The following is a 25,156-nucleotide window of genomic DNA, read 5'->3' as shown; positions in this document are numbered from 1 at the left end:
ACATGCTAAAGCTTGGCTATCTCCAGCATTAGCATTGAAACAAATGGAGCAGCAGTGAGCATACTGCATCTTTCCTTTGAGGACCTTCGAGAGCTCCATTCTTGCTATTAGTGGAGATCCCAGTTGGACCTTAACTAGAGAAGAGCGAGTATACTCGCTAAAGGCAATTGCTTGAGCGAGTATTGCCTTTAGCGAGTATCTCCCCCGCTCGAGACTGCAGGTTCGGCTGCCGGCGCGGGGGAGCGGGGGGGGGGGGGGGGAGAGGGAGAGAGAGATCTCCCCTCCGTTCCGTGCCGCTCTTCCCCGCAGCTCCATGCCGACACCCGAACCTTCCGTCTCGAGCGGGGGAGATACTCGCTAAAGGCAATGCTCGCTCGAGCAATTGCCTTTAGCGAGTATACTCGCTCATCTATAACCTTGACCAATCAGGAAGTTATCCCCCATCCTGTGGATAGGGCATAACTTTAAATTTTGGCATGATCTCATGAAGTCTATAAGTTGCACCAAAAGCAAAGTGATGGTCCACTAAGTCCTAAATAAATATGAAGCCTGCAGAGCCACCAGTGTTGAAACACTAGAGAGCATTTTAATGTGATACATGTGAGGTGACTAGGCAGCACAGAGACTCGGAATATAATGAGAGTAGTTCATACTGACGAAGACAGTTCAAGAATCATATTCTAAAATGTGCTATGGTCACTTTCTCTTGTTTGGTCAGGTGCGTCCTCATCCGAGTCCGAAGGTGATACCAAGAAGACTGACATGGATCAGTACGTATGTGTTGTTCAGAGTCATTTTGTAAAATAGTATTTTATTTCATGACATTTTCAGATGATGTAGAGTCTGCTATTTGCCCCGTCTTTTTCCAGGTTGCCGAAATAACCCTTACCTCAGTCTTAGAGACCAGAAGATGTCTTCTAGTCTTGACCAATAATATCTGGCCAAGTTCTGTTAGTACATATCAATACAGAGCATATGTAGTTATACCGTCGGAGTTTGACAGAAGTCTCAAGACCTCCCTAAAATATAAATACAATGGGAAGCTCCAATTACTTGTGGAATTTCCCTTAAAATAATTGAGAATATAATTTATGACATAATGTAGACAAGTCTTTTTGCTCAGAGCTCGTTTTTGAGGGATGAACAAATATTGCTTTTTGATTTTGCAGTAACAATTTTTAGGTTTACTGAGACATCAATTTGCAATGCATATCATTTTTAAACGTTTCTGAGATCTAGCAAGGGCAGAAAACTTTGAAATGGGTAGATAAATGAATTGGACCTTGTTTTTATGTGTTGAATTTATACTGATTTAAAACTAAAAGTGAAAGTATACTTTTTATCATCATGCCGTTTTTTAGGTCTAAAATTGTGTGCTGATAAATGTTTTAATATATCTTTATAGTTGTTAGAATTGTTTTTCGTAATACAGAGCTCTTTACATAGACATAGATTGAAAAGAAAAATTCCATCTGCCTGGATCCACCACTAGAGGGAGCTGAAAGCATACTATTTTATTATTTATTATTCAGTTAAATATTGTATATAAACAGTATGTGCCAAGCTTCCTTCCTCTTGTGGTGGCTACAAGCACTCAAAATTTAAAGAGTATAAATACCTCTGGGAAAAATACCTTTTTTTCCCTAATACAGGTATTCTCGGCTGAAAAGCATTTTTGCAATAGAGTTTTATTAATAATTTCAAACCATTTGTCTTCTGCAGCTGCTAGGTGTCACAGTATATAGCAAGTTGTAGAATGCCTTTCACAGTTAAAACTCTTAAGGTCTCATGTCCACGGGCAAAATAGGATTTAAAATCCGCAGCGGATCCGCATCCCATAGGGATGCATTGACCACCCGCGGGTAGATAAATACCCGCAGATGGTCAATAAAAGTGATTTTAAAAAAAATGGAGCATGAAAAAATCTGGACCATGCTCCATTTTCGTGCGAGTCTCCCGCGGGGACGGCTCCCGCAGGCTTCTATTGACCCCTATGGAAGCCGTCCGGATCCGCGGGAGACCTAAAATAAGAATTAACTTACCCGCAGCGGAGCGAGCAGTTCTTCTCTTCTTCACGGCTGGATCTTCTCTCTTTGGCCGGGCGGAAGCGCCCGGCGCATGCGCGCGGCGCGCAGCTGGCGTGCCGAGCACATCCGCCAGCCGAAGAAAGAAGATCAGGCCGTGAAGAGGAGAAGAACTGCCCGGTCCGCTGTGGGTGAGTTAATTCTGATTTTAAGCGCTCATGTCCGCGGGGCAGGAGGGACCCACTACGGATTCTCCATGTAGAATCCGTAGCTGGCCTGATTTTCCCCGTGGACACGAGGCCTAAGTCAGCTTGTCTAGTCTCCAGCCCCACTCTCTACTCTCCTTAACTAACTTCTAAGCTGATTTATGACCAAATCAAAGTTCATGTTTCTTATATAAGTGACATGTAAAATAATGGAATATGAAATATAAACTTCGTGGAATGTCTGCTGCAGAAAATGTGTGTATTATAATTAATAACATTAAAGTGCTGTGTATTGTATTTTCTTTACAAGCTTATATAAACATAATGATTGTTGTTATATGGAGTGTATTTGTTATAATTGTCATTCTGCCTCTCCAATTCATGCTAAATGTGGCAGCTAGACTCACTTTCCTATCAAGCTGCTTCTTGGACGCTTCTATATTGTGCCAGTTGCTGCACTGGCTGGCCATTCACTACTGAACTTAATTCAACCTCCTTACCCTCACCCACAAAGCTCTCCATGGCAATACGCCACTGTACATCACTTCCCCCCTGTCCATACATCACCCAGCCTGCGCACTCCGATCCCCTAATACACTCAGATTAAAACACCCCTCTAATTCGAACTTCTCATGCCCGCCTCCAGGACCTCTCCAGAGCAACACCGTTCCTCTGGAACGCACTACTCCAAAATATCCGTACAATCCCCAACGCACGGAACTTCAGGCGCGCCCTAAAAATGCATCTCTTTAGAGAAGCATACCAAATCCCCCACAGCCAACAACATGCCCCCTGCCCCTCTTTACAGCTCCCCACACTTTCCACTTTGCCTATCGTGTACTTCACCGGGCCCCTGTGCCTCCTCAACACCCCCCACCCCTCCCCGTTTGTTTCCTTACAACTGAATTCTACATGTAATTTTATACTGTTTGTGTTCCCCCATGCTTCATCTCCTCCCACTGTACCTCCTATATCACCACCACCCCACTTGTTTCCAAATAATTGAATGCCACATGTAATTGTCATCTTGTTTGTGTCCCCCCCTGTCTTGTAAGCGCTGCGGAATAAGTTGGCGCTATACAAATAAAGCTTATTACTATTATCATCATCATTCTGAACTGTTGATCTGAGGGTACCTCCATGTTCTTGGACTTCAAACTTATCATTGTCTTTGTGGTATTGCTCTGAAGATCACAAAGTGAAAATTTGGCAGAAGAAGCATCTACACCTGCAGTCCTTGAAGAAAGAAATGTTCCAATCACTGTTCTAGAGCAAGAGCAGCCAGCAGTAACACAACAGGTGAAACAATATGATAGCCTGCCACTTTTTTACTGCTTTATTTTCCAATTCTAAAAAAAATTTGGTAAACCAAATAATCTAAATGTACTGGGTGTCTCAAAAGTGTGGAAACACCCATATAGAATGAAAATGGTTTAGCAGACGGTGATTCAATTTTGCATACAAGCTGTTAGGCCATGTCACCAAAATGACAGCCATTTTGAATGCTGACATCTTGGATTCAACTCTTATTTTTCCAATGGGAAGGTAGGTGTGTGATATATCAAACTGGCAGAGAATTTCACTAGTAAAACAATGGTGTGCTTCATTTTAGCATAACTTTATTTGTTCTTATGCTAACAGTTATTTTTTTTCATTACAGGCAATGTGAATGATGACATTATCTCAAGCAGAACATGACACCCTTATGTCAGGTGAAGGAAGCACACATCATTACAGCAATCAATACCACCCAACCAGACCTCCCATTACCCACAGGGCAGCTGCCAAACGTATTTCCAAATTCTAAGAAACAGGTTCTGTCACTGATTAACCAAAATCTGGATGACCAAAAACTGTTATTGATGAAGCATCAGCAACTGCTGTTCTGGCCTCATTTAGCAAGAGCCCATAATGCTGCACTTGTTGTCTGTCTCAAGAATGTGGGGTTACCTTGCCTCCATACAGCAAGTTTTGTCTATGCATAAATGGCATCCTTGCAAATTGTAGATAATGCAACATCTGATATAAGGATGATCTCAACACATTCTGCTTGAAATAATGTCATCATTCAGTTGTCTGTAATGAAGAAAAATCACTGTGTTAACATGAGAACAAATAAAGTTATGTTAAAATTAAGCACACCATTGTTTTACTGGTGAAATTCTCTGCCAGTTTGATATATCACACATCTACCTTCCCATTGGAAAAATTAGAGGTGAATCCAATATGGCAGCATTCAAAATGGCCCCATTTTGGTGACATGGCCTAACATGTTTTCCCCTTCCTCCACAACTTGTTTGCAAAATTCAATCACCGTCTTCCAAACCTTTTTCATTTTATATGGATGTTTTCACACTTTTGAGACACCCTGTATAATACTTTTTTATGACCTTTAGGGCTTGTAAAAAAAAAACTTGAATTTAATGCATTTCTTTGCAAATTTTTCAGGCATTTTTACTAAAAAAAATACATGATATGTAGAGATGAGCGAGCATGCTCGTTTAAGAGGCTGATGCTCGAGCGAGCATCAGTCTTTTCGAGTAACTGATTACTCGTCCAAGCACCATGCGGGGGGAAGAGTGAGAGAGATCTCTCCCCCCGCTCCCCGCTGCCCCCCTGAGCATCAGCCTTAAACAAGCGTGCTCACTTATCTCTAATCATATGCTCTGACAAAAATGCCATTAGCTGTTGACTTTTCTTGAAAAAGAGGCTTTTTGTCCTGTGTGGAGTTAAGTAAAACTTTTAGAACTCATTCATAAATCTTTTTTAGAGTTCCACGACGTACCTACAAGGGCTGGACGGAAGACCACTAATGGCTGCTCCTGTTTTTACAAAGGTGAAATATCTACAGATCCTATAGTATATGCTGATATATACAGCGCCATCAGTGTTTCATATAAAAATTGTTATTGAATGGGCATACCTACTGTTTTTGATTTCTGATAGTGGTTACTGATTTGTATTGGTATGATTATACTGATGGCATTACAGTATGGCATATTTTATAATGGTCCTATCTATCTTATCCTGTCTGCTTCTTTTCTCTTTTTTTTCTAGACATTGCAAGACATAATGTCTACTGAGGGTCAATTGGTTGTATTTGAAAGTCGAGTCAAGGGGTCTCCTTCTCCAAAAGTTGAATGGTACAGAGAAGGAACATTGATTGAAGATTCACCCGATTTTCGCATTTTACAGAAAAGTAACTTACTTGATTTACTATACTTTGAAATTTACTATAAATTTGAATTAAATTAAATTTACTATCTTTGATTTTATCCAATACTGAATCTACACATAGAGCTTATCTATATTCTTACCAACATTTCAATCCCAGATCATTGGATATTGTAAAGGTACACATTAGACGATATACGGCGTCCCTCTCTGCAGGCGGAGGAGGCAGGAAGAGCCAGAAGCAGTGCTCTGAGCTCCCGCCCCCTCAACCGCCAACTCTCCACCACCCCTCCCTCTGCCCCTCTGCACTATTTGCAATGAGAGGAGGCGGGACAGAGGTGGAGGTAATGCCTGGAACTTAGCCCCGCCCCCACCCCACCTCCTCTCATTGCAGATAGTGCAGAGGGGCGGAGAGGAGGCAGAGAGGGGCGGGAGCTCAGAGCACTGCTCTCGGCTCTTCCAGCCTCCTCCCCCTGCAGAGAGAGACGCCGTATATCGGCAAATACCCGGCCGATATACGGTCGTCTGAATAAGCCCTGAAGTTAATTAAAAGGGACAATTTTAACCAAAACAACCGTTCATCAGGTGAAATTTAAAAATCAATGATTATTTCAGCTGATAGATGACAGACTGTAATAGACTGAAGAGAAGTCAACCATGTTTGAATTTTTTACCCATTAGTCGAAAAAAAAAAAAAAGCTTTTATCCATGAATAATCTTTCTTTGAAGGATCGTTCAGCCTTTGTCTGCTGTCATTGGACACATATGGTCAGTTAGAACAACTGTGGAGGCCAAGATGGACTAGAATGTGTATGATTGCATCTACAAAACTATGCTTCACCAGATGATCGCTTTCAATGGTTGCTCAACCATCAACCTTTTATCTAATGTGTGCGGTCTCCTGATTTCCCCCCTGAGAATGGTTCTAAAAAATACAGAAAAGTTAAGTTCTTTCAAAGTAAATTAGCATATCTCCCATTTTTTTGTAATAAGACTGCCAGAATAGTACAGTTAAAATTGCAGATCTTGGTGTTAAGGCCCATTTACACCCAAAGATAATCTTTCAAACGAGTTGAGTCATCAGCCTGTGTGAAAATGCCTGTAATCAGCCAAGAAATGACTACATCTTTGTTTGTTGGCTTTTATCTGGACATAACAATGCTCTGTTGTTGGCAGCACATCTCTTCATGTAAATGGGGATGTGCTGCTGACAAATGTAATCTGTATTGGGATTATTTTAACAATCATTCTCATACAACCAATCAGCTGCCCCATGTACACAGCTGAAATGAGAGCTGATTGACATCCTAATTGTCAATCAGCACCTATTAAACATACTTAGATTTGGCCTGTGTGAAACCTGCCTTTAGTATTAATTGGTTTACAAATGACAAGTAAAAGACTGAGATAAATTCTTGTTTTATTTTCTTCTAGAACCTCGATCTATGGCTGAACCGGGTAAGTATAAAGCTATGAGCGGAAGTACCAAAATAGCTATGATTAATGGGGATAATGTGTACAGTTCATGTAATACATATCACAGGTTCCAACGTCCGACGGATGTCAAGAATGAAAACATGGTTATTAGTTGTAATTGTTGTTATTCTAATATATGGCACAACTCAGTATGATCAGGGCGGTCAGTAAAAGATGAGAATGGTACAAACGTTTGTGCTAATTTAGAAAGATTGCCTTGTTTATAATTATGACTTAGGCCGGGCTCACAGCGGTGGATTTGTATTGTGAATTCTGCAATCGCTGTCCACGCAGGAGTTCCGTGGTAAAACGCGAGCATTGAAAGGCAGGCCTCTTCGCTTTTTCGTTCACACTCGCAGGTACAAATTGCGTATTCTGCGAGCGGAAGAAAAATCACAGCATGCTCTATTCTGCTATGGAATCCACACGGATGGCCTCCATTAATGTCAATGGAGATCGTCTGACACGCAGCCTATAGGTAACGAATATTCGAATATTGTCTATTGGCTGCGGGTACCCATGTCATCGCTAAGCGACGGCGCGGGAAATACAAAAAAAAACAATATTGCGTTTGACTTCTTGCCACCCTCCACGTTCATGCACAATACAATTAAGTGCCAAATGTAGGGTCACAGTCCAGGCTCAAAGCCGGAATCCACTCGGGGCATCCTGCATGCAGAATCCAATCCACCCGGCCTTAGATAATAATCTGACCATATTTTATTAGTAACTAGTACAGAAATTCAGGTAAATACAGTTTGAAGAGTTCACATGCTTTTACTTAGGCTGCATGTCCACAGGCGTTGCGAAATCCCGGGAGCAGGAGCCGGCAGACGAATCTCTGATAGGCTTACTGTGGAGAATTGCGGCAATTCGCGAATAGATTTGTGTCATTACTGTATTTATTTAACAGAGGTCTGCACAGATTTCCTGCCTCTAGATGTACAGTAGATAAGAATGTTCCAAGTCAATGACTACAAGCAGAGATCTTGAAATGATGATGAACTGAAATGCAAAGTATATTAAAAAGCGAGACTTTTTACACTGAGAAATCACTGCATCAGGAACTCAATAGCAGGTTAGTCTAACTTTTTGGGTGATCACAACTCTCAAATTTCACAAGGTGGAGAACATCCTCCATACTCCACTCAAGCCATAACCGCTGAAGCAGTTCCGTCAGATGATACAGATTAGTGGTAGCAGATCTCACAGCCCTTACTAGTATATCCCAAACATGTCCAATGAGTTTACAGTCCGATGAGTTTGGGGACCAAGGCAGTGTGGAGAATTCATTGTCATGTTCCTCCAACCACTCCCTAGTGTTCAGAGCTTGATGACACGAAGAGTTGGCCTGTTGAAAGATAGAACTGTGGTTGGGGAAGACTTCCTGAAGAAATGGGTGCAGATCGTCAGCTAACAGGTATGGTGGCCAATGGTTCTAGGCCATGCCAGGAAAATGCTTACCAGATCATGATACCACCACCACCGGCCTGTTGAACCCCAATGGTGCACCCAGGGAAAATGGCTTCATACTGTTTACACCAGATGCGGACCTAGTTCAGCAGGAAACAGGACTTGCAACTTCATACGACCTTCTGCCATGTGTCCAAAGTCCATTGACCTCTTTCTTGGTCTCATGCAAGATGTTGTTGGCAAAGACATGGGCTTATCAGGGGCACCCTTGTTGGTCTTAGGCTATTTAATGCCCGATGATGCAAGGTACGCCACATGGTCATTGTTGAAATGTATCTAATTTCCCTGCTGTTGTATTGCTAGGTTAGTTTGTCCACACTGGCACATCGTTGCACAGATACTAGGTGTGCCACCCGATGCTCGCCTCTAGGATCCACCACACATGGCTTGCCACTGTATGATCTTCTGTTGGATGTCTGTTTATGGTTCAACCAATCTTGGTATACTCTCGATAATGTGGTTCGAGAACAGCCAACAAACGCTACTGTTTCAGAAATACTGTCATGACAGCTCTGGGCACCAACAATCTGTCTTCTGTCAAAGTCACTCAAGTCACCACATTTACCCATGCCAGCCAAATGTTGCTTTCTGCTGCGTAGAGTAGAGGTCAGCACATTATCTGAGAGCGGACCGTGACATGGCTATCACATGGTATGGCGTTACTGATCACAAGACATCACGTCCCAGCTGTTCCTAATGCAGTGGTTGTTGAGTGTATTATGCAATGACAATACTACGCTAGTCATATCAGTTTTGCTTTTTTTTAATTTTGTTATTTTACAGAGCTTCAAATTACCTGCTTCTATTTACATAGCCATACAGTTAAATGAAAAAAATCTGTCTGTAGCCACTGGAGCCTACTGGACTGCAGGACCAGACTATATGTTGTTTGTAATCTGTAACCATGAAGACACATAGTTTTGCATAGGAACTGCAGACACAAAACGGGACAGATCAAAACTATTTGCTTATTCACAAGTGTGTATTCAGTTTTGTTGTGCGCAAATGGCACCATTTTCACTGTGTGCATGTGTGCATATTTAACGCTTTTTTTGCTGCAATAACACAGAGGTCAGAGTGGAAGCCTCTGCGCCGACCTCTGTGTAGTGGCCGGCGCTTGTAACTGCAGGCACCGCTTGCATTGATTTCAATGAGAGCTGTGCCTGCAGTTACAAGCGTCAGCCACTACATGGGAGGTTTGAGCAGAGACTTCTGTTCCAACCTCTGTGTTATTGCGGCTCTTACAACAGTGCGCCCACTCAGCTGATCGGTCTAAATACACAGAAGTGGAAGCCTCCGCGCCAACCTCCGTAGAGTGGCCGGTGCTTGTAACTGCAGGCACTGCTCCAATTGATTTCAATGAGAGCTGTGCCTGCAGTTAGAAGCGATGGCCACTACACAGAGATTGGCGCGGAGGCTTCCGCTTCGACCTCTGTGTATTTGCAGTGCTGACAACATGTGCCTGCTCAGTGAATTGGTCGTGGTCCTGAGTGGTGGACCCTGGCTGATCAACTATTGATGACTTATCCTGGTGATAGGTTATCAATAGTATTTTACTAGAAAATGGATAATTTCGGTATGTAAATATGGACAATGAACATAGAACATACTGCATTTTTGCAGGCGTAAAAAAACACATCTGAAAGCATCAATACAAATCAATGGTGTTGCATGCTGTCCATATTAGGTCCATAAAAAATACATACGTAATATAGATGGAAAATATGCCCGTGTGAATAGGTTCTAAGTTACATAATAATGGAAAACCCCTTTAAATATATGCGGGTGCTTGTAATTAAAAGGTTATTTCTGTTTTGTTCAACAGAAGAGATATGCACTTTAGTTATTGCAGAAGTCTTCTCTGAAGATTCTGGCATGTTTACATGTACAGCAAGCAACAAGTATGGAACCACTTCCAGTATCGCCTATTTGACCGTGAAAGGTAAGCAACAGTGTAGTTGGGCTGCTTTCACACCTGCTCAGTTCAGGGTTTCTGTCTCTTTGCTCTGTTTTTGGAGGAGAGAAATTGAAATAAAACTTTAAAAAAAACAGATCATTTAAAAAAATTTTTTTTAAAAAAAAGGCTTTCGTTTGCTTCCATTCGGTCAGGTTTCTGTTTTTTTTTGGACTGAAAAATAACGCTGTAGATAGTGCTCTTTTTCCGCCCAAAATAAACGGAAACCTGACAGAATGGAAGCCTTTTAGTTTGCTTTCCAGTTTTGTGAAAAAAGCATTGAAGTTTTTTTTTTCAGTTTGATTTCAGTTTCTCTGCTCCAAAAACGGAGCAAAGAGACAGAAACCTTGGACTGACCCTAAGGGCTCTTACCCACTGGTGATAAGACGTCCCTGCGATGCGAGAGTGAGTGAAAACGCATGATTATGAAACCAATGATTTTCAATGGTTTCATTCTCATTTGCAAGCCTCGCTGCGATGGATCCAGCTAGCCTCGCCCCCTCTGTTTGCTAGAAAAGAATCACTATGACAATCTATTTAGTTTCGCCCCTTCTCTAGCCCTGCCCCCTCGTCACTGCTCTCCGGGAAGCTATCTCTCCAGATATGTAGGAGATCCCCTGTAGCTCCGCCCCCCTCTCTCCTTGCTATGGAGATTCCAAGGCCGTTTCACGATCTGCGCCCATTGATTTCAATAGGGCCCCAGTCCCATTGAAAACAATGGGAGATATCGCAGATTTTTTAAAATCACAGTGAGCCTTGAGTGAATACATCGCTAATGAGAATGAAACCATTGAAAATCATTGGTTTCATAATCATGCGTTTTCACTCACTCTCGCATCACTAGAAAACCAACGCTAGTGGGAATGAGCCATTACGCAGGTGTGAAAGCAGTCTTAGATTCTTTTAGATCAGCACTCAGCCAATCACAGGCAGCGCTCCGCCATTCATTGAATTCAAATATAGACTCACCTCTCAGCTGCTGTCGGGGCTCGGTGCATCTAGCCGCTTGGATCGCCGGCACTGTACTGTACTGAAGCTCTTTTAAATCCACGCCTCCTGAATGGGCTGCATCTGATTAAGCACTCAGCCAATCAGATGCAGCCCTTTCAGGAGGCAGGGATTTTAAATGCCTGGCTGCTGAAAGAGCTTCAGTAGAGTGCTGGCAAGCCAAGCAGCGAGACGCACCAAGCCCCGACAGTGGCGGAGAGGTGAGTATATATTTTTTTACACAATCTTGGGATGATTTTCAGGGAAGGGCTTATATTTAAAGCCTGTCCCCGAAAATCACTGCAGGGGTTGATGGCATCCCATTGCTTTCAATGGGCATACATCTTTGTTCACATGCTTTGTTTGCACATCCGTGCAGCGCTGTCTTGCACGCACATACACACATGCAAAACAACGCTTGTGTGAATGAAGCCTTAGTCAGGTCTCCAGCTGCTGAAGGGGTGACAAGGGAAGCCCCCTCTCCATATTAAACACTTGCATTCCACAAACACTATTGATCATGATATGAAAGGGATTTTAAGGCCAGAATTGGAGGTTTGTCTGCTCCAGCCATTAGGAATAAGAAACCAGCTGTGAGTGGAAGGCTGAGCCCTAGCTCTTTCTCGCATGGGACTCCCTTGCCAGCTTTAGACTAGACCGCCGTGTTTGTACGGCAGACTAACCTAAGACCCTTTAGTGCCACTGTAAAAAAAAACACTTATGGCTGGTCCCTAAGGGGTTACAAAATGACAGGGCAGATAAGGGAGGGGGGAAAAAGCAATACTTGCCTCCCTAATGGCCCCCTTGGTACAGCACCTCTGTTCCTATCCTGAAAGTGATTGCAGTGGTCATGTGACCACCCACCAATCACTGTCCTCACTTGTCACATGCCGTTCAAGCATAGATGCCTACTGAGGCCTGTGATTGGTGAGTGGTCACATGACCACTGCAGTCACTCGCAGGATTGGATTAGCAGAGATTGGAGCAGCAAGCTAGATCAGGGAGGCCATTGGCTGCACTTTAGGTATGCATTCTATTATTTTGTTTTACTTTAGGCAATATAAGCTTTGCTACTTTGTGATAAAATGACAGCTTTAACTTTCTATTTTTTCCAGGTTCCACGGAAAATCCTATTAAAGCTCCCCTAACCATAAGTACAATCAACATAGATGCCTTTAAAAGGGAACCTTTACCCAGTACACCACCACCGACTTTTGTGGAAACACCTCCAAAGCCTAAACTAGAGGGGGTTCTAGTAAACCACAATGAGCCAAGGCCAAGCTCGAAAATTGGCCTGAGAGTTCATTTCAATTTACCTGACGATGACAAAGGAAGCGAATCTTCCTCTGAAGAAGGTATCCTGATGGGAAGGAACTATGCATTAAATAACCAAGATATGTTTAATGGTCAATCATACTCCGCATTATCTGGATCCATGAAAGAGCCTCCACCAGTATTTGCAAAACCAAAACTGTAAGTGTTCATTTCTAGGCTTAGTATTCCTTTAATAGCAAAGGCTTCAGAAAACAAAATGTATCTAGTTAAGAGCATTTGCTTCCATTATATTATTTTCTTTCCCACTTCAACTTGAGGAATTCATGATGTATAATTTTCAGCTAAGCTATCCGCCTAAGTAACTATAATCCTCAAAGCTGTTGTGTGTTTCCAAGACATCGACTATAAGAGCTCAGTCAGATGGGCGTTTTTTCGCGCTATTTGCGCATGCGCATGAGTCCGGCTATTTTATAAAACCATTGCTTTGCAATGGTATCGGACACATGAGCGCTTTTTATGCACTCGTCCGATAAATTATAGAACAGAAATCGCAGATTGCACCTATCTGCGATCTGCGATTCCTGTTCTCTTCTCTATATGCGCTCAATGGGGCCGGCGGCAGCAGCGCCGACCCCATTGAGAACATATAGAAGACAAATCATTCTTCTCTGCCACAGCTGTAACAGCTGTGGCAGAGAAGAACGATGTTTGCCCATTGAATTCAATGGAGCCACCAATACAGCTGGCTCTATTGAAAGCAATGGGCTGCCGGCGAGCGCGGGATGAATTTTCGGGAAGGGCTTAAAAATATAAGCCCTTCCCTGAAATTCATCCAGAAATGTGTAAAAACAAAACAAATATAAATACTCACCTGGTCCCGGCAGACGGAGTTCAGCCGCGGCCGGCGGCAGTTCTCCTGAACTGCTCTGAGTAGTATTCAGCAGCCAGGGATTTAAAATCCCCGGCTGCTGAATGAGCTGCCTCTGATTGGTCACAGCCTGACCAATCAGAGGCAGCTCTCACTCACACCCATTCATGAATTCATGAATGACAGCTGAGAGCTGCCCCTGATTGGTCCCTGCGCTGAGCCAATCAGAGGCAGCACTCACTCACCCATTCATGATGGATGAATTGCAGGGAAGGGCTTATATATTTAAGCCCTTCCCGAAAATTCATCGTGAGATCGCCCGCAGCGCCTTGCTTTCAATGGAGCCGGCTGTATTGCCGGCTCCATTAAATTCAATGCGCTGGACAGCGCTGCACTGCTCCAGCCCGTTTCTATTGAAACGCGGCTAGGAGCAGTTTTTTCGGGTGATTTTTCAGCCCCGGTCACGCGATTTGCGGATCCGCGTCATGTGATCCGCAAATCGCGGGAAAAAATGCCCGTGTGACTAAGGCCTAAGGCTAATAATAAGTATTCTGTTATTTTTAGAATATCTCCAAAATGTTAGATATTTATAATTTAGAAAGATCTAGGTCATATCTTTCTTTCCAACTCTTGGCTGTTACTTCAAGTGCAAGAGTTTCTCTCTAAAGTTATTTTTTACATACTCGGGAAAATTATAGTAATTTGGAATTTTTTATTTTTGTGAATCTGTCAGTCCCTGTAACCATTAATAATGCCAGTTCCAGACCAAGGTGGTTGGTGAATTCCACTGAGCAAAAAGTTCATGGGACTTCCATTCCAGAAACAGTATCATATAATATGTTGATACATTTACAGTACATAAATAGCAGTTATCAACATTAGTGGATGACAATCTAATATGTACAAGGAAGCTTTTCTCTTGCAGTCCTTTTAAACTGGACAACTTTTGGGTGCAGAAGCGCCTGACAGCCGTCCCAGTGGTAATCACTCCTGCACATTTACACAGGTGTGGGGATCACTCAGTGAATGGAGGCGCATATCGCAATGACCACCCACCTCCACCCAAAGTAGACAGGCCATCGTTCTTAGATAAACAACTACCTGTTCACACAGACCGATATGGTTTGATCCTTATGCCTGCCCAATCCGAATAAATTACTGTTCACTGTTCAAATCATGCAGGCATTTACAAGGAACAATTATAGTTCAGATTTATTTGATCCAGCGAGAATCTGAACAATAATTGTTCGGTGTAAAAGGGCCCTTAATCAATGTCTGCCGTCGGAGTAAATAAGGTTTTGCACTTTGAAATTTACTATACTTGATCCTTTGTTTAACCAGGACATAAGTATTCTCAGAGGCGTCTGATGGTTACTTAGGGCCCTTCTACATACGACAGCCATCCTAGCAATATTTGCTAGTGTGCTTTTACACAGGAACGATCATCACTCAGTGAATGGAGGTGAAGGAGGCCGGGGATCTTTTGGACTTGTCTCTAGTTACAGTAAACAAGCCATCATTCATAGATAAACAATGGCCTGTTTACACGGAAGAGAGTGTGGCACAGAGTGTTAAGGCAGCAGAAATGCGGGTCCTAAGCACTCACTCACAACCTGAAGGTTGCAGGTTCAATCCTGCATGGTTCAGGTACCCGGCTCAAGGTTGACTCATCCTTCCAAGGTCGGTAAAATGAGCATGCGGGAGGGGGTTAGAAGATGACTGGAGAAGGCAACAACACTAGGGAATGGTAAACCACCCCGCAAAAACTGTCTGCTGAGAAAACGTCATGTTGTGACGTCACCTGAGGAGTCAGTCATGACTCGGTACTTGCACTAGAGGACCTTACCTTTACCTGTTTACATGGGCCGATCTTCGTTTGATTTTTCTTTTATGCCTGTACGATCCGAATGACGAACGAATTCACATCAGGCAGTTATTTCCATTGAACGATTATTCCCCCAATCCAGCAAGAATTTAAGCTATAATCGTTGAGCGCAAAAGGGGCTTTATCCTCGTCAAACCGTGGGATCTCATCTGATCGGCAGTGCGAGAAGGAGAATGAAGATCAGCATGTTTTTGCATGAGGAAGTGGTTGTCACTTTCATTCTCTCGTTACTCAGTAATAACCATAATAGGTTAAATTGGTTCTATTTCTAGATAACATATGCGGTGTTAATCACGCTATATATGTTCAACATTATATGTTTATAAGAATATTTAATGACTCCCTGTATTTTGTATGCAGAGATGCTATGAAACTACAACAGCTTCATAATCAAGTACTGAATGAACAGCATGTTCAACCATCAACTTCTAATCTCATGGCAAGAGATGTGGTATCAAGTCCAGCCACTCAAAATTCATCTCCCCAACCTTACATGTTTTCTCGCCCGCAACAGTTCCTGACAACTTCTGATTCAGTAACTGCAAACCAAGCTTCTACATATAACACTGCTTCTCATACAAGACCGTGGGCAGTAGGCATACAGAATACTTCCAATACTCCTTCTGTTGTTTCATCTCCTTCAGCCTCCACTATACAGCCTCAATACAATTTCAGTGAATCCATAATACCTTCAGCACCTCCAATACAGTCCAGCTGGAGCCAATTCCACGCACAAACTGTACCGTCATTCCCTGTTTCTCCACCACGGATTCAGAATCCTGTTGCATTTCTTAGTTCCGTTCTTCCTTCACTACCAGCTACCCCTACAATGACAAATGAAATGGGTCTGCCAAAGAGTCCCTCCTCGTAAGTAACTATTTACGTTACTACTAAGTATTTCCCAAGTTAGATTTAACCTGTCCAAAAATGTGCCATTAACACACGGTGTGTTTTATGTGTCATATTCATGCTGACGTTACAAGCCTGGAGCCTGACGCTGCTTTATCAGTAAGTTCTCATGACTATATTTCATGTCTTTGTCTTGCCTTGTCTGAGATATTGTCTAAATGTGTACATTTCTAGATCCATCCTCCCAGGGGCGTAACTAAAGGCACAGGGGCCCTGATGCAAAACGGGATTCGGGGCCCCCCCTCTATCTGTATCTGTATCTGTACCCATACCCATACCTAAACCATGCTGCACAGAGACATAACTTGAAGCTTCTGGGCCCCAATGCAAAACCTGTAACATGGCCCCCAACTATAATGCTTTACTCATAGTACTGGGCTCCCTATATGGAGAATAGAGGCCTTATGGGCCCCCTAAGGCTCCTGGGCCCGGGTGCAACTGCACATCCCCTGCATCCTCTATAGTTACGCCCCTGCATCCTCCCTCAAAAATACAGGTCAACAAAGTGGCTTAGGAGAACTGACTTATTTTTATTAAGCACCTCAGAATGTTATAAAGTGTGGACAGAAAAGGACCTGCACACACACCTCCACTCCAATCACTTTAATGCAAATGCTTGGTTATCTCTTGCAGTCCCACTGAACTGAATGGTGGAAATATACAGTGGGTGGACAAAAATGTGGAAACACGGTACGAAATGCATACTTTAATTTACATGGGATTCTAAATCATATTTTAATAAGACATGTAGAGACCGATTTTAAATGGAAGTGATATGACACAGATGCTGCAGGGCAAATATGAACATCTGCCGAAGCAACAAGTTTCCATTGGTCAGGGCTTTGAGCTGCAGTTATCAGCTGGATCCCAAAGCCGCCCAGAGCAGGGCAAGAGGTGAAGTAAACACAAATTTATCGGGAAAGCTCTCTTCCAAGCAGGGGTAAAAAGGGCAGCTCAGTGCTAAGGATTAAAATCCCATGCATTCCGTATGGTGTTTCTATATTTTTGTCCACCCCTTTACGTCTTTACTTTATATATTTTCTCTTAAAATCTTCTTCTGACTTTGGAGAGACAAAAAAATGCATCAAACTACCCTGTATGGACCTGGCTCAGTGTTAGGGCGCCCACCCACTGGCGATTTTTTTTTCTTTGCGTTTTGCGTTTTTTCTCAAGAGCAATTGGAATTAAATGTACTCCTGTCCACTGGCGTTTTTTTTTGCGTTGCGTTGCGTTTTTTAACATAGGAACTGTCAGTTGCATATGTGTCCTTATTTTTCTCCTAATGCACCCATGAAAGTCAATGGAAATTAATGGAAAAGCCGCGAAAACGCGGCAAAAAACGCAGCGAAAAACGCGCGGGAAACGTGGGAAAAACGCCGCGAAAACGCGGCGTTTTTCACGCACGAAAATTGCAAACGCCAGTGGGTGGGCGCCCTTATAGTGGTGTAATTCACCATAACTTCCTTATGTGGACTAGATCTAAATTAGATATATAAGTGTTCGTTCAGCATAATTCATATATTCTGCATCTCGACTATGTATCTAAAATTAAAGGGGTTGTGACAGCAAAGTAAATTCTGTTCATATGTCTTATTCACCTATGAAGGCCATAAAGCAGAGTCTTGTGCTTGACTCTCCCACAGTTTGTCTTGTTCTGGCAGACTTTGAACTGTCCTTGCATTAAAGGACAACCATTAATCTGAATGGCCATCATATAATACTACATTTTCCCTGCAGCGACCAACTGGCTGGCTGAGGCTTTCCCCAGCAAAGTCAGTTGTTTGCCAAGGTTGCTGGAAGTGGGACCAGAGGCAATCAGATGTTCACCCTGGGCGCCACATCCTATCTGATGGCTCTACCCCTTTAATGTTTCTTTAAAAGGAGTAGGCTAATCACAAAATGTAATTGAATATAGTGCATTAATCCAACAGTTAACTCATTACAACTGCAGAATTATCTTCCTGCTTAAATACATTTCAGTATGCCCTTCTCCGATCTGGTCCCACAACCCTGATCACTGGTTACACAGAAATTTCACACTGTCATCTATACCATCTTCCTTCCAGATCGTTTGCTGGAACATCAAGGAAAAATTCAAAGCTAGTGCGGTTTGGTTCACAGGATAAAATACAAGAAAGCAAGGATCAAGTTGTACGGGAATTAGAAAAGAAGCTGACGTTGAGAGAAAACGTCTTTGTACCAAGGCAGCAGGTATATAGTCTATATGCGAAATATGCCGTACATTTTTTATGTTGGGCTTTCACAAGCTACTGATGCTGGAAACAGATGTAGTAATAATGCTTATGTAGAGTATTGTACTCTCATTAGGTTTTTAACTGTAAAAAATAATTAGTAGTGCTGATTAATATTGTCATACTTGTAGGAATACAAGATATCAAATTTCGAGCAGAGGTTGATGAATGAGATAGAGTTTCGCTTGGAGCGTACCCCTGTTGATGAATCTGATGATGAAGTCGAACATGATGAGATCCCCACTGGAAAGTGCATTGCACCAATATTTGATCGTAGACTCAAACATTTCCGTGTCATAGAAGGAGCATCCGTTACATTTACATGTAAAGTTGTTGGAATACCTATACCTAAGGTTTGTCATTTCTTTGTATGAAATAACATTTAACATGTCAACCATGAACACCACAGGCTGCCATTATAATCACTGGGAAAGGGCACTGCTATGTAGACACTGAAGAAATACTGGCATCACAAATATATTCTGTAGTGCATTGATTTGTTTAGGTTTTTCCCTAGCAAACCCCTAAGTAAAAGGGGCATATGCCTCACAGCATTACAGCAGAACAGGAAGTGTAGAAACAGGATGAGTCATCATCATACTTATTGAAGTCTATTAGAGCAGAGGGACACTCACATACACATATCCTGCTGAAAGTAATGACGAGTTATTTGTAGCTATTTCTTTACATTTGTACTGCTTAGTCCTGCTGTACACTGCCCTATATGATATGTGTGTGTGTATTACAGTTAGAAACCAGAAATGTGTAGTTCTCTGCTCAGTATATAGAGCACAAAACAGTTCCAGGCTCCTACCATTAGTTCTGAGAGCTGAGAATCAGATGTACACTCTGCAATGGGGAAAAATACAGGGTACAAGTCAAATAATGGTCAGAAATAGTGTTATTCCTCATAGACACACATGGCAGGATAGTTCATCAATAGTTAATCGTCTGAGGTCCGCTTGTGACCCCTGTTGATCAGCTGTGTAGCAGGCGGCGCTGGTAATTGTAGGCAAAATCAATGAGAGCTGCACCATTACAAGCAACAGCCACTATGCCGGGGTCGGAGAGATCTGCCTCCACTCCATACCCTGTGTTATGAGGATGACAGCGAGAAAACCAAACAGCTAATCAGTCAGGGTCCTGAGTGGTGGACCCCAGCCAATCAGCTATTAATTAGTTTTAGACTAAATCCATAAATTGGTTCAGACCAGACCGCAAAGATAAAACTCCGGAACCCTAAATGCATTCAGACACTAGAACAGCCCCCTAAAGTTATTAAGACCCCTAAAGTTAATTAAAACCACAAATCAGATCACTAAAATTAATTTGGACAATTAAAATTAATACTCCAAACCCTTAAAATAAATTCAGACCCCAGTAAAGACCTATTCAGGCCAGAGACAGTACCTTGTGTGCTGAACCCTAGCAATAGCTCTGCTTCTGGATATAGAATGTTCATCATAGATGCTCTAGAGAATGAATTTCCAATGTATCTATAATAATTGCAGGTCTGCCAGTTGTAGGCTGCTGCTCAATGCTTGAACGCTCGTTGATATGAATTTCTAACATAATTGTATGACCGAATCTGGTAAAACACCAATATTTATTACATGCATTCTTTTACGCTGCCACATGCAATTATGAAAAGTGTTTTTTACATAATTCTAATAACTTAAATTTAGATATGAATTAGGAACAAGTGTAAAATATATTAACATATGCAGTTAGACTTGTCAATCATTCAATGAAACATGCGGGTTACCCGTCCTGACAAGGACAACTCCGCCCTGAACCTAGACCCTAATCGCCCTATCATTCTCTAATATCAGGGAAAGCAGGGTGAGGGTGGAATGAAGACAGGGGTGGAAAGTGTAGATACCCAAACATATCCAAAAAAGTCACCAATGGTACCTGAAAACTCAAAACAATTCCCAAATAATATTTGATATATTCAATCAGTAACACTGTAATGAGTCTTAACCCTTTCCAATCCAATTTGTATCCTGGTTTTCCTAGGGGGCTTACTCTTTGTGCGGTTATACAATGGCGCTATATGCTGGATTAAACCAGTACTGCATGAGGTGACACGTTGGATAGGCTCCGACAGCAGAGAGGCTGGCAATATGCAGTAAGAGAACCCCGACAGATCTCTTCCAACATCGGAGCTGTACAGCCTTAAATCATAATGTCTTCAGAGGTCAGACAGTGGATTGGAAAGGGTTAATTCTTTTTATCCTATACAATGTGTCATCAGAGATCAAAGACTATAAATGTCACCAAAGAGTAATATAAATAATTAAATAATATCCAGGATCAGGATAGGATTCTTATAAAAGGTATTCACCCTTTCCCCTGTTTTCCCTGATATTAGAGTCTAGGTTCTGGACAGAGTCATCCTTGTCAGGACGGGTACCCTTCATGTTTTATTAATAGGTTAGTATCTAGTAGACAGAATAGGGCATAACAAGCTTTGATATAGTTTGTTTTAAATGATTGAAATAAAAGGTATGTTTTATGTTATATATATATATATGGCAATACTTTTGTGAATTCTCAGAACAATATTTTATGCGAGATTGGAAGGTTCCAGCAGGAGATCAATATTTCTAGCACTTCTGTAATCTTATCAACTATTCAGTAACTACATTTCATATATAACTGTGCATTAATTTTGGTTCACATGCTCAATATTTTAGGTTTATTGGTTTAAAGATGGAAAACAGATTTCAAAGAAGAATGAGCATTCTAAGATGAAGAGAGAAGGGGATGGAACATGCTCATTACATATCGAATTTGCCACCAATGATGATGATGGCAACTATACAATCATGGCTGCAAATCCACAGGTACCAGTTCATATAGCAATGTGTGTATTTCCAGGTCTGTGCCATTCTGGCAATTGTAATATAGCACTGTTTTACTGAAAGCACACTTGTATAAAGCATGAAAGTATGCAATTAGAGAAACAAAGTAATAGTCTTGCAGTTATAATACCTTTTATTGGCTTATTAAAATAAGATATATGACTACCTATGACTCTTCATCAAGCATGGCATAACAACTTTTTTTTTAGAACACAGAAGTAATTAAAGAGCTTGTCTGAGTTATTTAATTTTTCTATACATATGCCCCATGTGTAAAAATAACAGAGCCTATACTCCCCTCTATGGCTTCCCTGTTGTGTCCTATGGCGCAATCGCTGGTCTTCCCTGTCATATATTGTTCACAGGCTGCAATGAGCACATGCACATGTCACAGACTGCTGCAGCCAATCACAGAGCTCAGTAATTGAGTGCTGTAATTGGTTGCAGCCGCTTGTGATAACCCATGCATAGGTTTACTGCAGCCTGTATGTAGTAGGTCACAGAGGAGATCGGTGGCTGTGGCACGGGAGCTGCAGTCGAGCCAGGAGAGGTTCCTCTACAAAGGGAAATGCTAACCGTTAAAAAGGAAGAAATAACGGACCGTAGATGCAACCCTTTATACTGTGAAATACATTCGGACGATTCGTCTTTACTGATTAAATGAATTGATTAACAGCCTGCACATAAAACACATTTCGGGGATGCAGCCCCCCCCCCCCTTTCAGAAGCCAGTAGTGTTGCTGCATGAGCTTCTTCTGTAATCCAGGAAAAAACAAATAGGATCAATTCCCTAATCTGAATGTGTTTCATACTATAAGGGTTGCGCCTACGGTCCATTATTTTTTTCCTTTTTACGGTCAACATTCACTATGGTGACTATATTTGGACTGGCGGCACCCTATTAAATATCTCGCAAACACTATTCACCCTTTGGACCACTTCCTTATTAAAAGAGCTCCAAGCTTTTTTCTTCTACAATGGGAAGTCCTGCACATGTCCTTGCAAGCAACAGAGAGGATGGGATAACCATCCATCAAAGGGCCCCATGGTATGCATTTATTCATCTATGGCATTTACGACCTTGAGTGATACATGTCTTTGATTTATGTCTTAAGCAATGTTAAACATGGCCCCTAGGTGGGGCTGTTGTCACATATAATTCTCATAGAGATAACTGCCAACTATAAGTACAAAGAACAAATAAATCAATAAATTATTTGAATATTAATAAATATATAATAATAATCTTTATTTGTATAGCGCCAACTTATTCCGCAGCGCTTTCAGGCATGGATAAATGCAAAACAATACAACAATTGCAACAAATACAATGTGAGGTACATTGGGTGAGACACAAATGGGTTGAGGGTGGTACAGGAGGTGCAGGGGTTGGGGAACACAGGCAATAGGAAATTTCATGTACAGATCATTTATCAGAAGGCAAACAGGGTGGGGCACCATAGGGAAGGGCGAGGGACTAGGTCAGGAGATTTGGTATGCTTCCCTGAAGAGGTGCGTTTTTAAGGCACGTCTGAAATTTCGTGCATCGGGAATTGTCCGGATGCCTTGGGGTAGAGCGTTCCAGAGGATGGGTGCTGCTCTAGTGAAGTCCTGTAGGCGAGCATGAGAGGTTCGTATTACAGGGGTGTTTAGTCTGAGTGTGTTAGGCGATCGGAGTGAGTGGGCTGGGTGGTGTACTGACAGTAGGGAGGCGATGTATGGTGGTGCAGCGCCAAGCAGAGCTTTGTGAGTGAGGTAGAGGAGTTTAAATTTAGTTCTTCAGTGGATGGGCAGCCAATGCAGCGACTGGCATAATGCAGAGGCGTCTGAATAACGACTGGATAGAAAAATGAGTCTAGCTGCTGCATTTAGTATGGATTGGAGTGGAGCGAGTCTATTGCGGGGGAGGCCAATGAGTAGCGAGTTGCAGTAGTCAAGCCGGGAGTGGATGAGGGCAACCACGAGCGTCTTTAGTGTGTCCGTGGTTAGGAACGGACGTATTTTAGCAATATTTCTGAGGTGCATGTGGCATGTTTGGGCCAGAGATTGGATATGGGGGGTAAAGGAGAGGTCAGAGTCCAGTGTGACCCCAAGGCATCGGGCATGCCATCTGGGGGTTATGATGGTGCCAGACACTGAAATAGATATGTTGAGGCGAGGTCGGTTAGAAGGTGGAAAGATAAGGAGGTCAGTTTTTGAGAGGTTTAGTTTGAGAAAAAGGGAGGACATAGTGTTAGAGACAGCGGACAGACAGTCGGTGATATTTTGGAGGAATGGTCCAGAGATCTCATGAGAGGAGGTGTATAGTTGGGTGTCGTCAGCGTAGAGATGGTATTGAAGGCCAAATTTGTGGATGGTTTGTCCAATTGGGGCAGTATAGATAGAGAAGAGAAGGGGACCAAGGACCGAGCCCTGGGGTACCCCAACAGCGAGAGGAAGTGGAGCAGAGATAGAACCAGCAAAGGAAACACTGAAAGAGCGGTCAGAGAGGTAGGAAGAGAACCAGGAGAGAGCAGTGTCCTTTAGACCAATAGAGTGGAGCACAGTGAGAAGGAGGTTATGGTCGACAGTGTCAAATGCAGCAGACAGGTCAAGGAGGATTAGTAGGGAGTAATCACCTCTCGACTTTGCAGTCATCAGGTCATTTGTTACTTTTGTAAGGGCAGTAAATATATGTAAGTCAGTAGCTTAAAATATGAGTTATCAGGTTGTTTTAGGAGTGTTGTGACTAACACAAAAATATGTCTAGCCGTTGAGCCCAGTGCAAAATAAAAAACGGCATACTCACTACTCTTCAACCCTCGGGACACAGTTATGCAGCTCCCACGGCCCAGCTTCTGGAGTGTAAGGCTGGCGGAAATCAGGTGACCACCGCGGCCAGCGTCACCGCCCCAACTCCTGGCATCAGCGCTCACATCCTGGGTGACATAATGCCAGGTATTTCGGAAGGTGATGCTGTGGGCTCTGACTGGCCTTAGTGGTCACCAGCCGTACACTCTGGAAGCCACCGCCATAGTAGCCGATCATGTGTGTCCTGGGTGGCTAAAGAGAGATGAGTATACTCTGTTTTTTCTTTTATGCTGGGCACAGCGGCTAAAAAGATTTCTATATTAGTGACAAAACCCCTTTAATACTTATTCAGCAAAATAATAACACAAGTAGTAAGGGCACCTTCCCACGATTGTATGGTTACAGTGTATTCCACGCGCCGGTTTTGCACATAAAATACGGTGTACCAATCTGCCATGGGCTTGCATGTTGCCGCTCACACATATTATGTGTAGTACTCGCACAATAAAGGTTGCAGCATGTCCTATCTTGGCGCGTATTACGCCAAGATATTGCATAGTAATCGTCAGCCTACTGCAAGTACGCAACTGTCACATGCAGGCAGCAACGTAGGTCACTGTGCCTCAATAAAATAGCGCTTGACTTTTTATAGATAGAGTTCAACCACTTAGGTTAAAAGGAAACCTGTACATATTATCTTTGCAAAGACTTCTCAGCAGAATTCACCCCAGCTGAAGAGGTGGAATCTGCAAATCTCACGTGCCTATAATTGACACGCTGAGAATCCAAAATCTGCTCTACAGGCCAATTTCCACAGCAGATATTTACGGAGCGTGGGGACAAGATTTTTAAAATCTCATCCACTTTGTTGCAACTGTAAATGCTACAGATTTTCCATGTGGAGGGGCTGCACAGAAAATCCTTGGCAAATCTCCCCATGTGAACATGGCCTAAGACAACTTATCTAGAGCACTAAATAAAGAAGCGCTATGGACAGCAGTTGCAAAATCAGATTA

At 42.6% G+C, this 25,156-nt stretch overlaps 1 protein-coding gene across 6 annotated transcripts in view; it reads left to right on the top strand.

The window, feature by feature from the left end:
• MYPN (myopalladin) overlaps nt 1–25,156 on the top strand; it is a 119,270-nt gene that overhangs the window by 74,714 nt on the left and 19,400 nt on the right. For all 6 annotated transcript variants that reach the window (XM_066600678.1, XM_066600677.1, XM_066600681.1 and 3 more), the window contains 11 exons: nt 719–770; nt 3,421–3,529; nt 5,001–5,066; nt 5,288–5,429; nt 6,839–6,862; nt 10,179–10,295; nt 12,410–12,767; nt 15,683–16,189; nt 18,298–18,442; nt 18,615–18,836; nt 21,183–21,332. In XM_066600678.1, the coding sequence (XP_066456775.1) occupies nt 719–770; nt 3,421–3,529; nt 5,001–5,066; nt 5,288–5,429; nt 6,839–6,862; nt 10,179–10,295; nt 12,410–12,767; nt 15,683–16,189; nt 18,298–18,442; nt 18,615–18,836; nt 21,183–21,332 (1,892 nt within the window). The remainder of the gene's footprint in view (nt 1–718; nt 771–3,420; nt 3,530–5,000; nt 5,067–5,287; nt 5,430–6,838; nt 6,863–10,178; nt 10,296–12,409; nt 12,768–15,682; nt 16,190–18,297; nt 18,443–18,614; nt 18,837–21,182; nt 21,333–25,156) is intronic.

The sequence above is a fragment of the Eleutherodactylus coqui genome, chromosome 4 (genome assembly GCF_035609145.1).
Source record: "Eleutherodactylus coqui strain aEleCoq1 chromosome 4, aEleCoq1.hap1, whole genome shotgun sequence".
Taxonomy (NCBI): domain Eukaryota; kingdom Metazoa; phylum Chordata; class Amphibia; order Anura; family Eleutherodactylidae; genus Eleutherodactylus; species Eleutherodactylus coqui.
This window is presented reverse-complemented; position numbering and strand designations above follow the sequence as displayed.